The sequence below is a fragment of the Rhamphochromis longiceps genome, linkage group LG20 (assembly GCF_057381845.1).
Source record: "Rhamphochromis longiceps isolate RC_006_pf linkage group LG20, R_longiceps_female_GT1.1, whole genome shotgun sequence".
NCBI lineage: Eukaryota > Metazoa > Chordata > Actinopteri > Cichliformes > Cichlidae > Rhamphochromis > Rhamphochromis longiceps.
Genome location: NC_140576.1, coordinates 27,846,922 through 27,860,320, shown reverse-complemented (window position 1 = coordinate 27,860,320; position 13,399 = coordinate 27,846,922). Strand labels below are relative to the sequence as shown.

Here is a 13,399-nt window from a genome sequence, read left to right as displayed (position 1 = left end):
GTAATTACTCTCTCAATATGTGTTGCTGACAGATGGTTAAAATGCCACAAATGTACAAAATTTGAATAATAAAATCTGTTTGAAGCTATGTGCCAACAGAACATTTAGATGGATGGATGGATATATTTATTGATTTCACAAAGGGAATTATTAAATATCTAAATTTCAGTCACAAGGTGATGAAGTTTATTTATCCAGAAGAGCATCTGCTTACCCTTCTATGCCTGCAAGCTTTTAAACTGCTGATTTTTCTTTTGCCATTTGCACTCATGTGGACTTGATTTGTTTCGTACAATACAAAGTCATAACCCTGCTAAATTTTAAATGAGCTGCATTTTCTTTGTCTTGCATGAGAGAAGTATCACTGCAGGCTAAATAATAATGTATGGACACTTAATAAGCTTCTTTCCATTACATGATGTTATTTGCACTCGCTGGGTGGTTTACTACCAGAACTGATTTTGTAGCAGTCGTTGGCATTAGAATGCATCATCCCAGCTGAGTTCACATTAATGAGAAAATCGTGCATGCTGCATATTTAAGTAAGCTAGAGCAATTACAGAGTGTTTATTTGAAAAAGCAATAAAAAAAACAATGTTTTAAATTGCATAATATAGTAACTCAACAAATTAAAGTGCAAACATACAGGGAGTGCAGAATTACTAGGCAAATGAGTATTTTGTCCACATCATCCTCTTCATGCATGTTGTCTTACTCCAAGCTGTATAGGCTCGAAAGCCTACTACCAATTAAGCATATTAGGTGATGTGCATCTCTGTAATGAGAAGGGGTGTGGTCTAATGACATCAACACCCTATATCAGGTGTGCATAATTATTAGGCAACGTCCTTTTCTTTGGCAAAATGGGTCAAAAGAAAAGTCAAAAATAGTGAGCTATCTTGCAGAGGGATGCAGCAGTCTCAAAATTGCAAAGCTTCTGAAGCGTGATCATCGAACAATCAAGCGTTTCATTCAAAATAGTCAACAGGGTCGCAAGAAGCGTGTGGAAAAACCAAGGCGCAAAATAACTGCCCATGAACTGAGAAAAGTCAAGCGTGCAGCTGCCAAGATGCCACTTGCCACCAGTTTGGCCATATTTCAGAGCTGCAACATTACTGAAGTGCCCAAAAGCACAAGGTGTGCAATACTCAGAGACATGGCCAAGGTAAGAAAGGCTGAAAGACGACCACCACTGAACAAGACACACAAGCTGAAACGTCAAGACTGGGCCAAGAAATATCTCAAGACTGGTTTTTCTAAGGTTTTATGGACTGATGAAATGAGAGTGAGTCTTGATGGGCCAGATGGATGGGCCCGTGGCTGGATTGGTAAAGGGCAGAGAGCTCCAGTCCGACTCAGACGCCAGCAAGGTGGAGGTGGAGTACTGGTTTGGGCTGGTATCATCAAAGATGAGCTTGTGGGGCCTTTTCGGGTTGAGGATGGAGTCAAGCTCAACTCCCAGTCCTACTGCCAGTTTCTGGAAGACACCTTCTTCAAGCAGTGGTACAGGAAGAAGTCTGCATCCTTCAAGAAAAACATGATCTTCATGCAGGACAATGCTCCATCACACGCGTCCAAGTACTCCACAGCGTGGCTGGCAAGAAAGGGTATAAAAGAAGAAAAACTAATGACATGGCCACCTTGTTCACCTGATCTGAACCCCATTGAGAACCTGTGGTCCATCATCAAATGTGAGATTTACAAGGAGGGAAAACAGTACACCTCTCTGAACAGTGTCTGGGAGGCTGTGGTTGCTGCTGCACGCAATGTTGATGGTGAACAGATCAAAACACTGACAGAATCCATGGATGGCAGGCTTTTGAGTGTCCTTGCGAAGAAAGGTGGCTATATTGGTCGCTGATTTGTTTTTGTTTTGTTTTTGAATGTCAGAAATGTATATTTGTGAATGTGGAGATGTTATATTGGTTTCACTGGTAAAAATAAATAATTGAAATGGGTATATATTAGTTTTTTGTTAAGTTGCCTAATAATTATGCACAGTAATAGTCACCTGCACACACAGATATCCCCCTAAAATAGCTAAAACTAAAAACAAACTAAAAACTACTTCCAAAAACATTCAGCTTTGATATTAATGAGTTTTTTGGGTTCATTGAGAACATGGTTGTTGTTCAATAATAAAATTGTTCAATAATAAAATTATTCCTCAAAAATACAACTTGCCTAATAATTCTGCACTCCCTGTAGACTCACTGGTGTCGTCTTACTGTCTGCTCACATACATGTGCGAAAGTGTGAAGCCACAGCTGGTTTTTAAAAAATGGAAAATTGGTGCAGCAATTTACATATAAACATGGGAAATACAGCATATTTTTGTAAAATTCAACTGAGCTGTGTTTTAGAGATGGCTGTAGATACTCATTGTTAAATCTGATATCATTCATACAATATGAACTACAAACTAGAGATTTTGATTCATCACACTATAAGCTATTGTCACTGATTTTTGTGTAATTTCACATACCCCAGCCTTTTCTCCCTGTTTCCCTTCCCTTCACTCTTCCACTGAGGCTTCAGTGAAGAGTAGATGGATCAGCTGAAGGGCCAGATGTGTCCTGTGTCAGATCTTTAAAGGATTGTTTTCCTATTTCTTAAGGACATGACTGTCAGATACTGCTCATCTGCTGTAGTTTTTTTATGCCTGCCGCTTATTCTTTTGTTCTCCAGTTGTTCAGTTTTAAGGAAACACTGCACATCATGTAGATTCATAGATTCAACAAAAGAAATAGAAACTAATTTTATGTTTTTGTGGCAGACTGCAAGTAGGAACGTGATTTATAATTGGTTCCATTGTTAGCTGTCTGGTTTCTATATACATAACACTGGTCCATCCCTGGATTTTGTTGTGTTTTTGTGCTTAAATGATTCATAGGTTAGTGTTAAGTGTCATGCTGAAGAGTGATGTAGTGAGGACCTAAAGGCAAAGGTGGAAAGAGAGAGAGCACAAACAAAAAGCAAACTGTTTAAGTAGACTGGTAAGTCCATACCAATCTGAAACAAAAAAAAATAAAACAAACACCCGACATAAATAGAAATTATGAGGAAAAAATTGCCAAACACAAGATGTAAGATTCACAAAATAAATACCAAATCACAGGCATAAAAACCTCATGTTCATGGCAGCTTAACATACAAACACAAATAACATTCCTCTAAAAATGGTCAAGCGCAAGGACTTGACTGAAAATGGGTGAAAAAGCAGCCAATCTACATAGGCAAAGTTTGAAAAAGCTTCAGAAATCCTGAGAACTACTTCTCAAAACCAGCAAAGTATAAAGAAATCCAAGACTTTTGCACACTATTGTACAATATGCACATTGACAAACTGCTTCCTGTGTGTGTTCTTCAGTTACGTCCAGGTGAAGCGTTCACTGTGTACCACACCAGTCCTACACTGTCCAGTCTGTCCAAACCAGTGGTGCTGTGGACTCAGCAGGATGTCTGCAAGTGGCTTAAAAAACACTGTCCACACAACTACCTGACCTATGTAGAGGCCTTCTCCCACCACGCCATCACAGGTACAGTGCACAACATGTGAATATGTAGCATCAGTTGTTACAGAACTTTATGCTGACTGGGATTGTTGTCTTTTATTTGCAGATAACGTCAATCACTATCCCTGCTAATAGTGTAAAGTGCACAAGATCTAGTCTTCTAGAGGGTGCTGTTTGTGTTAAACCTCTCATTGACCTCTGTTCCGTTCAATAAGCATAGTAGTGATGCTCATTTGGACTAAGGCATTGCAAACCAGAGCCATAAAAGGCTTAGTAAATCTCACACAAAGTTTTATTTTTAGGTTTGTGGTTCCACAGCTTAGCTTTCTCAACTGGAAACAGGTTTACACCCAAATCTCTGCAAAGGAGATTTAAAAGGCATACATGTGAGGTAACGAAAGGAGTGCAGCCTATTTTTGCAGAAGAAAGGCAAATCTGTGGAAAAAGTGCTGTGTTATCGTGTTTGAGTTCAAACAACACGCTCTCACACATTTATTTGTTAGTACTCCCACACAAATGCATGCGAGTGCTTAGATACACAAACCAAGGTAGTAACAGACATATGAGCATGTACGTGTTGACACATCCTCGTCCTTGACAGACCAGACGGTAGAGCAGTTTCTTTTTCAGAATCTCATAGAGAACAGATTGCTGGTCTATGCTGCAGGGTCAGCCACCACTCACTTACATTTACACACACACACACACACACACACACACACACACACACACACACACACACACACACACACACACACACACACACACACACACAGTGCATTGCATACACAGGCTTCAGGGTTAACAATGCTGCCACCATCATAGCTGCCGTAGCTCTGATCTGATCATTTCTATTTATGTATTCTCTAACAGAGAGCGTGAGATAGAGGCTTCAGCTCAATTATCCCTGTGTATTCACTTCAAGATGTCCAGCTGGATTTTATTTTGGCTCTGTTATTAGCTGATGTATTTTTCTTGTGCAAATGAGAGTTGAATATGTGTTTGTGTTGTGGATGCATTCGGTCAGCATAAAAAATAACCTCAGAAAAGACTACATACAAATTCTTTGCCTTTTTTGAAGGATGCTGATTCTCATCAGCAGCCATGAAATGGATTCTGTGTTTGTAAAGGAAAATATTTCTCTGAGCTGCTCTCAACCACTGGAAAAAAGCTATACCTGAGAAAAATCAGTGTAGCTTTCATAGTTTCTCCTGCAGTTTGAGTTGTTGTGCATTTATCAGCATGTTTAATCTGTTTCTACTGTTTCTAGCAATAGTGAGTACACAGTATTTTGTCAGTTTTCTATATAATCTATATTCTGTAGACTACATGTGCAATTTGATTACCACGTAGTAATGAGAGTCAAACTTACGATCCCATTAATGAACAGTTTCAGGAACAGTTTGAATTGAGTACTAGAGCAGTTACAGGACAACAATAAATGCTAAAATGTGCTAGAGATGTGTAAATAAGCTAATGCTAGCACTAGCTAGCTTGAATAGCTTTTTTGGAGAAAATAGTGGTTAGAGACCTCAGCAGAATCCAAATTATTGTGATGGTGTGCAATAAACTTTAAATCTTTTTGCCTTTGAAACTGCTGTTTCAAAGGCAGGGACCAAGTCTGCAACTGCTGGCAGTCAACTTACATCTTCAAAGCAGATTTAGTGCATCAAGACAGCAATAAAACGGTATTAAGATGGAATCAGTCTGCTATCAGTTTACAGTTAAAGTTGGAAATTGCATGCAATCTGTTTGTGATAATGCTTTGATTAGCTGTGATAAATGACCAAAAACTGTGGTGTCTATTACAGAAATTCACATTAATTGCTTAGTCTGGCCAGAACCTCCCATATATAAAACAGAAAATAAAGACTTTCCCCCACAAATAGTGATATAGTTGCTACAGTACAGCAATTTAGCTGCAAAATAACATAGGCAACCTTGCTTTCATGTATGAATAACACCCGTCAACTATTGAGGTAAGTCTCCTATTGCAAAGAGAAGCATCGCAAACAAGTTGCACTTATAGGAGCAGGCTCTGATTGATTGCAATGTGTTGGTAAATTAGACAACAATTATTTGCAAAGCTTTGCCAATCTGTGTGGGAGTGATTATAGTTAGTCTGAGCCAGACTTTTGTTTGGAGTTTGCCTCTCTCCAGGTGACCTCTGCAATCACCTTGCAATTGAAAGTGGTCGCCCAGAGCCTGAGGGTGTTCCATGTTAAAATATAAGTGCGTGGTGGGGTACTTCCAATCAATTGTCGAATGCAAAAAGTATCAATTTTCATGGTCACAAGGAGGCTGTAGTCATATTTTTTACTCTAGTGTGCCTGAGCCATTAATAATGTGGACATGTAGATACCAAAAATGCTGAACAGTAGCCTACGTGTGAATGTTAAACAAGCCCTTGATGCACAGAATAGCCACACTCTAGAGCACACACTACTTAATTATCTGATTTACTCTTAATGGGAGTATAATTTGCAACGTGAATACTATTCTACATTCAATTAGAATAAAAACTCCAATCTGAAAACATAAACTTTGCAAAATATTTATCAAGATCATAAATCAAATGAGAAGTGGAGTCATTTTCTCAAAGTTTTCCGTACAGCAATTTTGCAGCTATTGGAGTCAGCCCCTGCAGGACAGTAGAAATACTACACATTTAAGTAATGTCCTTCATGACTTAAATGGCTTCATCAAGCGGCAACTATACTATACTGCATGCTGCACTGCAAGTTAGAACTATGCTACCGTTCATATTAAACTAAAATAACCTCAACTCTTTTGCAAAATGAGAGGAAAACAGGGCAAATAAAACTCAAACAAGCAAAGTGTGAAAGCAAGCAAATTTCTTACTTAATGCTTTTAGAGTTGATCATGTTACATGATGTCTGTTTAAGTCAAGGATCTGAATACTTCCTCCATCAGACAGCTGTTGTTTGCAGAAGTAAATAATAGATGTGATTACACTCGATTCTAGCAGATGTGCATGTGAGTTAGTGGCAGAAAACCATTTTTGCATTGCATTAAAAAGTTGATGTGATAGATGAGATGAGTCAGACTGAGGAACAGATGAGTCACACATTCAGACCAGTTCTTTCAGTTTTGTGCACTGTCTCCTCAACATTTTGATAAGTATTTCGTAAGTACTGTACAATAGGCCAAGAGGTGTGAAGCTGATAAATTGGCACTTGCTATCCAAATCTCATGTACTGTTACTTTCTCATAACATGGCTGTATACTTCACAGACTGAAGTTTGAACACACAGAAAGCTAGACCACCTCTATATGAGGTTTTAACTAGATTGCCCCTGAAGTTGCTCCTATATTTATTTCTTATGTTAATATTCTTAGTATAATATTTTATACCAAGTATGATTAACAGATATATTCAATAGATTAGTAATATAGACAGACCACAAAGTATGTAGCCAATAAAGCAAAAGTTAAATAGTTTAAATTGTTGGTCAGTTTGATCACAGATTTAAACTAAAGGTTGCCCTTTTATAAGGAAGTCCCCCCCCCATGCACACACACCTTGGATTGCTTTTCAGACTGTTTTAAGAGTCATTATTGTTCCAGCCAAGGCAGAACTGCTTCCCATTTGCCCAGAGACATTGTTAATAAGCAATTTATTTTGAAGCCAAATTGAGAGAGGCGATCTCTATTGAAACAGCTTTTGTTTTTGTGTCTCTTTTCTGCCTTTGACAGCATACTTTCCCTATATCTGCAGGCAATTATTAGGAGCTGTATTAAGTCTGTCTGAGGGGAATTGATTTGAGCTCCATTCATCTGCTTTGTCTCATTTGTACACATGCACACACAGACATTCACAGAGCAAGGGCAGTAGTTTTTTTTTTTTCTAGGACACACTGGTCCTGCTTTTGGCAAGCGCACATGAGAGGGCTTTTGTGGGGATTGGGTAAAGAGGCCGACGAATGTGTACGAGCAGACAGAAGTGTGTGTGTGTGTGTGTGTGTGTGTGTGTGTGTGTGTGTGTGTGTGTGTGTGTGTGTGTGTGTGTGTGTGTGTGTGTGTGTGTGTAAAAGAAAGAAATACTGATATACCACACAAAATAAATGGAAAATTATTGTTGTATCCTCGAGGTAGTTGTGCTCATACAAATTGGGTAATTCGACTCTGCGTGCTCGAAACAGGGAGCACCTGGACTCGGAGGAGAAGCAAATAATCTCCCTTTAAACAAAAAGTGCATAGACACACATGCACAGCAAACACACACGATCCATTCAACCATTATAAAAGCTAACTGGTTTGTCATGGCCTTTCCTCCAAGGGAGAGCAGCCATACCCACAGAAGAGGGAACTATTGTCTATATTGTTGGAGCCCATCTGGTAGTAAGGAAAAGACAGGCTGACAGTTCTGTCCTCATTTGGCTTGGCTAGTTCCATTGAGAGCAGTATATCGTATATCAGAGAGCTGGGAAGTGTACAAAACACACATTGCTGCTATCTTATATTATATTCAGCTGTCTGTTATATAAAGTATCAATTGGCTTTAAAAGAGCATTTTTGCTGAGATAGTTCCTCACTGTTTTGCATTGTTCTAGTCTGAAATTGTATTTCAGTTTACCTCAAGAGGAAACATACCACACTCACACACACATACGTCCATAGTAGAGTATAAAAATAAGACTGGAACCAAAAGAGTAGCAGCTTTTATTTGTGAGAGTGTACTAAACGGCAAATGAGTCAGCTGAGTCATGCAGCCAAAAACATGGAAATCTGTCAAGATGCCCATGCTACACGAGCTGATGGAAACAAAAGGTTTCCTTTAGCTAAATATAGAGCTGTTGGACTCATTTGGAAAAATTACACAATCCCAGATCAGTGCTTTTATACTGGTTTTAGGTTAGATGAAGGGTTTTTGCTGTATAACTTATTTGAATTGCTGTGATTAAGATGTTAAAGAAGAATATGGTTTGGGGCATGTTACATTTTTCTTAACAGATGGTTTTAGAGGCACTCAGGCCGGGCCTGGGTCACAACAGACCTATTTCAGTGTAATGTAGCACACCATCAAATCTCTTCTCCAACATAGAGTCTGTGTTATAAAATATGACTACAGAGTCCTTTAAGGGTATTTATATTTTATGGGCTAAGAAAAAAGACAGAGGGCATGTGGGTCTAATTCTCTATCCATTTTCCCTCTTTTGATTTTATTTGCTTTTATTGTGTTCCCTTCTTTCTCCTCTGCTTTTGCACTCGTCCTACAGATTTGCTCACTGATTACTGTGGGTACATAAAGGAAAAAATTGAGGCTCAGTGTAAGTGTGACAGCAAAAGAAACAGAAAGGAAATGTGAAAGGTGTTTACAAGCTATGAAATACACACTGGTTGTACATGCAATATATAACCTGTGTGACTTTTCTTCTCCAGAACATACTTATGATGCAGGTATAGAAAAATGAAAAAAACAAAGGTACAGAAGATATGTGCAGGGCAATGAAATGGAAATGAATAGAGTGATATAGAGAGCTGCATGAGTAATGAGTCAAATTATGATTTGGGCGTCGTACAGAGCTGCTGCAGGTATGATGGATTCCTCTTCTTTCTGCGCCTGTGTCACGGCTGGCGGAGGGAGCCGTGTGGTGTGGAGGAAAAGGAGGACCCAAGATGCAGCAAACTGATGATACGAGTGATGTTTTATTTACAAAGGTGGTGGTGACAAAAACAGGCAACGAGGTATGAGTACTTTACAAACGGAAACCTAAACTGGGAGAAACTAAATAGCAAACCTGAGACCGTACAAAGGGGGTGCGGGGCAGAGGGACGCAGAGACAGGACACCATGGAACGCAGATGAATGCAGAGATACGCAGAAATACACGGATGAGTGCAGACGACCCGACGAGGAGCACAGGCAGACACCAACTATAAATACACACACCAGGTAATGAGGAAATGGCACACAGGAGGGGACACAGCTGGAACTTAATGGGCATAACGAGACACAGACCTACAAAGTAAAACAGGAAATCTAGAACCCGAACCGGACACAAGGGGGGAGGACACAGAATAACTAGAACAGAGGGAAATAGTCACAAAACACAAAACGCTGGGTCAACGACCCAGGACCATGACAGTACCCCCCCTCCAAGGGCTGGCACCAGACAGCCCAAAACAAAAACAGACGACCAACCCAGGGCGGGCGGCGGGGGCCCAGGACGGAGGGACCAACACCGAACAAAACAAGCTCCAGCGGACCGAGGGAATTGTCCAAAACAAAAACACACATGCTGGAGTACTAGGACAAAACACAGTTCAGGAGGCCGGCCCAGAGGCTCACAGCTCAGAAGTCCAGGACAGTTTATCTTCTGAGGCCGGCCACGTCGGCGACGCAGATCCATAAGCCGACCAAGCGGAAGGCAGCGGTGGCGGAGTGGAGGCAGTTCAGGGGGCCGCCCGTGCACACGGCAGCGGCGGCAACAGGGAAACCATTCAGGCGGCCGACCGTGCGGACAGCAACGGCGGCGATGACAGAAGTCTGGAGGCCGACCGTGCGGACGGCAACGGCGGCGATAACAGAAGTCTGGAGGCCGACCGCGCGGACGGCAACGGCGGCGATAACAGAAGTCTGGAGGCCGACCGCGCGGACGGCAACGGCGGCGTCTAGGAGGTCGTCCATGTTGACGATGACGCTCCACCAGCGGCCTGGCAGATGACCGCCGATGTCGAGGCGGCAGTTTGGGACCCGAAGGTGGCGTGGCCGTCGCAGCACCAGACGAGACCGAAGCAGAGGCTGGACCAGACGAGGCAGCTGATGAGGATGCTGAAGCAGAAGCCGGACCAGGCGATGCTGACGAGGATGCTGGAGCCGGGCCAGGCGATGCTGAAGACACGAAGGCTGGAGCCGGACCAGGCGAGGATGAAGCAGAAGCAGAGGCCGGACCAGGCGTGGGTGAAGCAGAAGCCGGGCCAGGCGAGGATGAAGCAGAAGCAGAGGCCGGGCCAGGCGTGGGTGAAGCAGAAGCTGAAGCCGGGCCAGGCGTGGGTGAAGCAGAGGCTGAAGCCGGGCCAGGCGTGGGTGAAGCAGTGGCTGGGCCAGGCGTGGGTGAAGACACATAGGCCGCAGCTGGCGAGGATGGAGACACAGAGGCTGCAGCTGGTGGCGATGATGGGTCACAAAACACAAAACGCTGGGTCAACGACCCAGGACCATGACAGCCTGCGAAGGACGTAGCTCTCCTACTCTCAGTAAGCTCTCTGTGTGCTGCACCTCCACACATACAAGTGTTTGATATTGTGTCTGTGTTCATGGGAGTGCGGCTTGGTTGTAAAAGCTGTTTACTGTGGGTAATGGTATGTTAAATGTGAGTGTCCCCAGGGTTAACTGCCAAACTGTAGTAAAACTTAACCATAGAAAGAGTCTGCCTGTGTGAGCCAGCCTTTTTACTGTTAGCCACCAGGTGGCTGAAGTGCTGACCAGGAAAAGAAAAAACATTTCTAATTTATGTACATAAGAATGTGCATTTCATTTGCCTTTTCTTTTTTGAGATTGGGAGAAAATTCACATTGGAAACATGTGGAACCCACAGATTTCTATCAAATGTATATTTTTCTTATTTTATTTATGTCAGCGACAACACTGCAACATTTAATAGATGCTTTATAACACTCACACACACAAAGAGATGGGTCCTGATATGTTCTTGCAGCTACATTACTGTTACATTTTATCAAATGTAAATGTAGTAGTTAAATGTGTCAGTATTTTCCCATAGGGTTATATGAAACAATATTTCATTTACAAGGGCTAAATCAAAATTTTAAGCTGATAACACTGAAATATCTATTTTATGGCTACTTTCTGAATTAGTGGAGAAAACTATCCTGACGTTACCCTTCTGTTCCTTGCAGGACGGGCATTGCTGCGTTTAAATGGGGAGAAGTTGGAGAGGATGGGCATTGTCCAGGAGACACTAAGGCAGGAGGTCCTCCAACAGGTCCTCCAGCTGCAGGTCAGAGAAGAGGTCCGCAACCTGCAGCTCCTTAGTAGAAGTAAGATCTCAAGATTTTGTGAGCGAATAACCACGCTGCTGTGCACTTCTGTTTTGTGCCTGTAATTGTGTGCTGGTGTATTGATGTGAGAGAGGGAACAATAACAAGAGACAGGGGAAGAGCAGTTGGGCTTGGTTAAATTGGGAGGTGGCAGCATGAGACCATTGATGCCTGCTGTGACATACGTGGAGTTGGGCATTCAAGTGCAATTGTTTGTGGCTGTGTGGTTTTATTGAAGGGAGCCCTTGATTTGCTGCACTGCCTCTGAATGGTGACTTCTGTAAATTCTTTTATTTTCCAGCCATCAATAAACTTGCTCAGGCAGGCACTGCTGACCTGGATTCAGACGTTGATGTGGTTTGTGTCTTAAAAGGAGTGTTTTTCTTTTTATCTGCTGCGGTGATTGTTTTCTGTGCGCATTGAGGACTGGGTGGCATCAAAGGGAAACACGTGCACAGGCTCCTTTCTCTTTATGAGCACGATTATATGGTTATTTAAAGCTTCCAACATTTTCAGTACATTTTATATTCCAACTTTAGCAGAATTACCTCATCCAATAGGCCAAATGTAATGATGATAAGTGCCATAGTTTTTCTTGGTGTAAGAGTTTGTATTCAAAGCCAAATGCGGGGCACCTTCACTCAGTTTAAACACTATAATCTTCAAGATCATGACCTATATCAAGAAGCAGCAACATCCTAGCTGAGCACATACCTTGAATAAAAGGGATTCTGCAACATTTAAGGGGAATTGCAAGAAGCTTACAGCCTTAGTCGTTTCTAGATTGTTCAAGCTTAAAACAAAAAATGTCTCGAGGTTTCAGATTATCCTGAAGAACAAAGCTTTTTCTGCAAAATTCAAGAAAAAAAAAAAGCCCAGTCTCCCTTAACATGAGTGTTTTTGTCTAAAATTGATTATTTTGTTAAATCAGGCTGAGCAGTGAAGTTGTTTTTGTCATCAAGTGATCATCATCAACTGATGGCACAAGGGCTCTTATAATCACCAGTTAGATACAAACAAGTAAATGAAACACTCCTTGTACTTTGACAAGCTCTCCACTTTCAGTATCTGATCATGCATGCTGCTGAAGTTACTGTTTGGTTTTCTGCATATTCCTACTTGCTGCAGACCACTTTGGGGTAAGTGTGGGGAAAATATGTTTATGTGAATTTTAATTTTTCAGTGGCCCATACATAAAGCTGTGTACAGAGCCAGAGAGACGGAAGAGCTACACATCTGGGGCTACAGCACGAAGCTGTACAAAAATCCTGCATGGTTGTGCACTGTTGTCAAGGCATGGACAAGTTTGCCAGTTAAACATCTACAACAAACTAACAACAATAAAGATAAATCATCTTCAGTTTGAGATATAGGGAAGCAGTGAAGAGAGTTTATGTGGTTTAAAATATTATCATGTGATAGTTTGAATTTACATTCAGTAATGAAAACACTGGAGTTGTAGTTCTCTATTAATAAAAATGAATTCTTTAGAGCTTAGAAGCAAAGGTTGTGCCTGAAAGAGCAATAATGTAGATATATTCGGGGTGAGAGGTTGGGGTTGCAGAAAATGTTTGAGAGTTGCTGAATTAAGAATTGTAATTGGTATAAAACCCCTACAGTAATTAATGAATAACAAGAAACAGCACACAGGACTGAATTGGGTGACTACTAAAGACTAAATTCTAATTTGTTTCAGTAAAAGGCGCTGCACTTTCTTTGAAGTGGTAATTATACAAAATCAGTCTCAGGTTAGCACTCAGTACTGTTTGACACGGATGGACCACTCCCTCTCATCTTTTTGCCTCATTCACTTCACTTACAGATAAAGAATGTAAAAGTGCATTTGATGGCATGCGTGCC

The 13,399-nt window shown here is 41.4% G+C and overlaps 1 protein-coding gene across 2 annotated transcripts in view; it reads left to right on the top strand.

The window, feature by feature from the left end:
* The window catches only part of samd10b (sterile alpha motif domain containing 10b), a 70,193-nt gene that overhangs the window by 48,206 nt on the left and 8,588 nt on the right, over window positions 1-13,399 (top strand). Inside the window, exons 3-4 of one of the 2 annotated variants that reach the window (XM_085393569.1) lie at window positions 3,371-3,539; window positions 11,399-11,539. In XM_085393569.1, the coding sequence (XP_085249695.1) occupies window positions 3,371-3,539; window positions 11,399-11,539 (310 nt within the window). The other variant, XM_085393570.1, reaches the window with a different exon arrangement.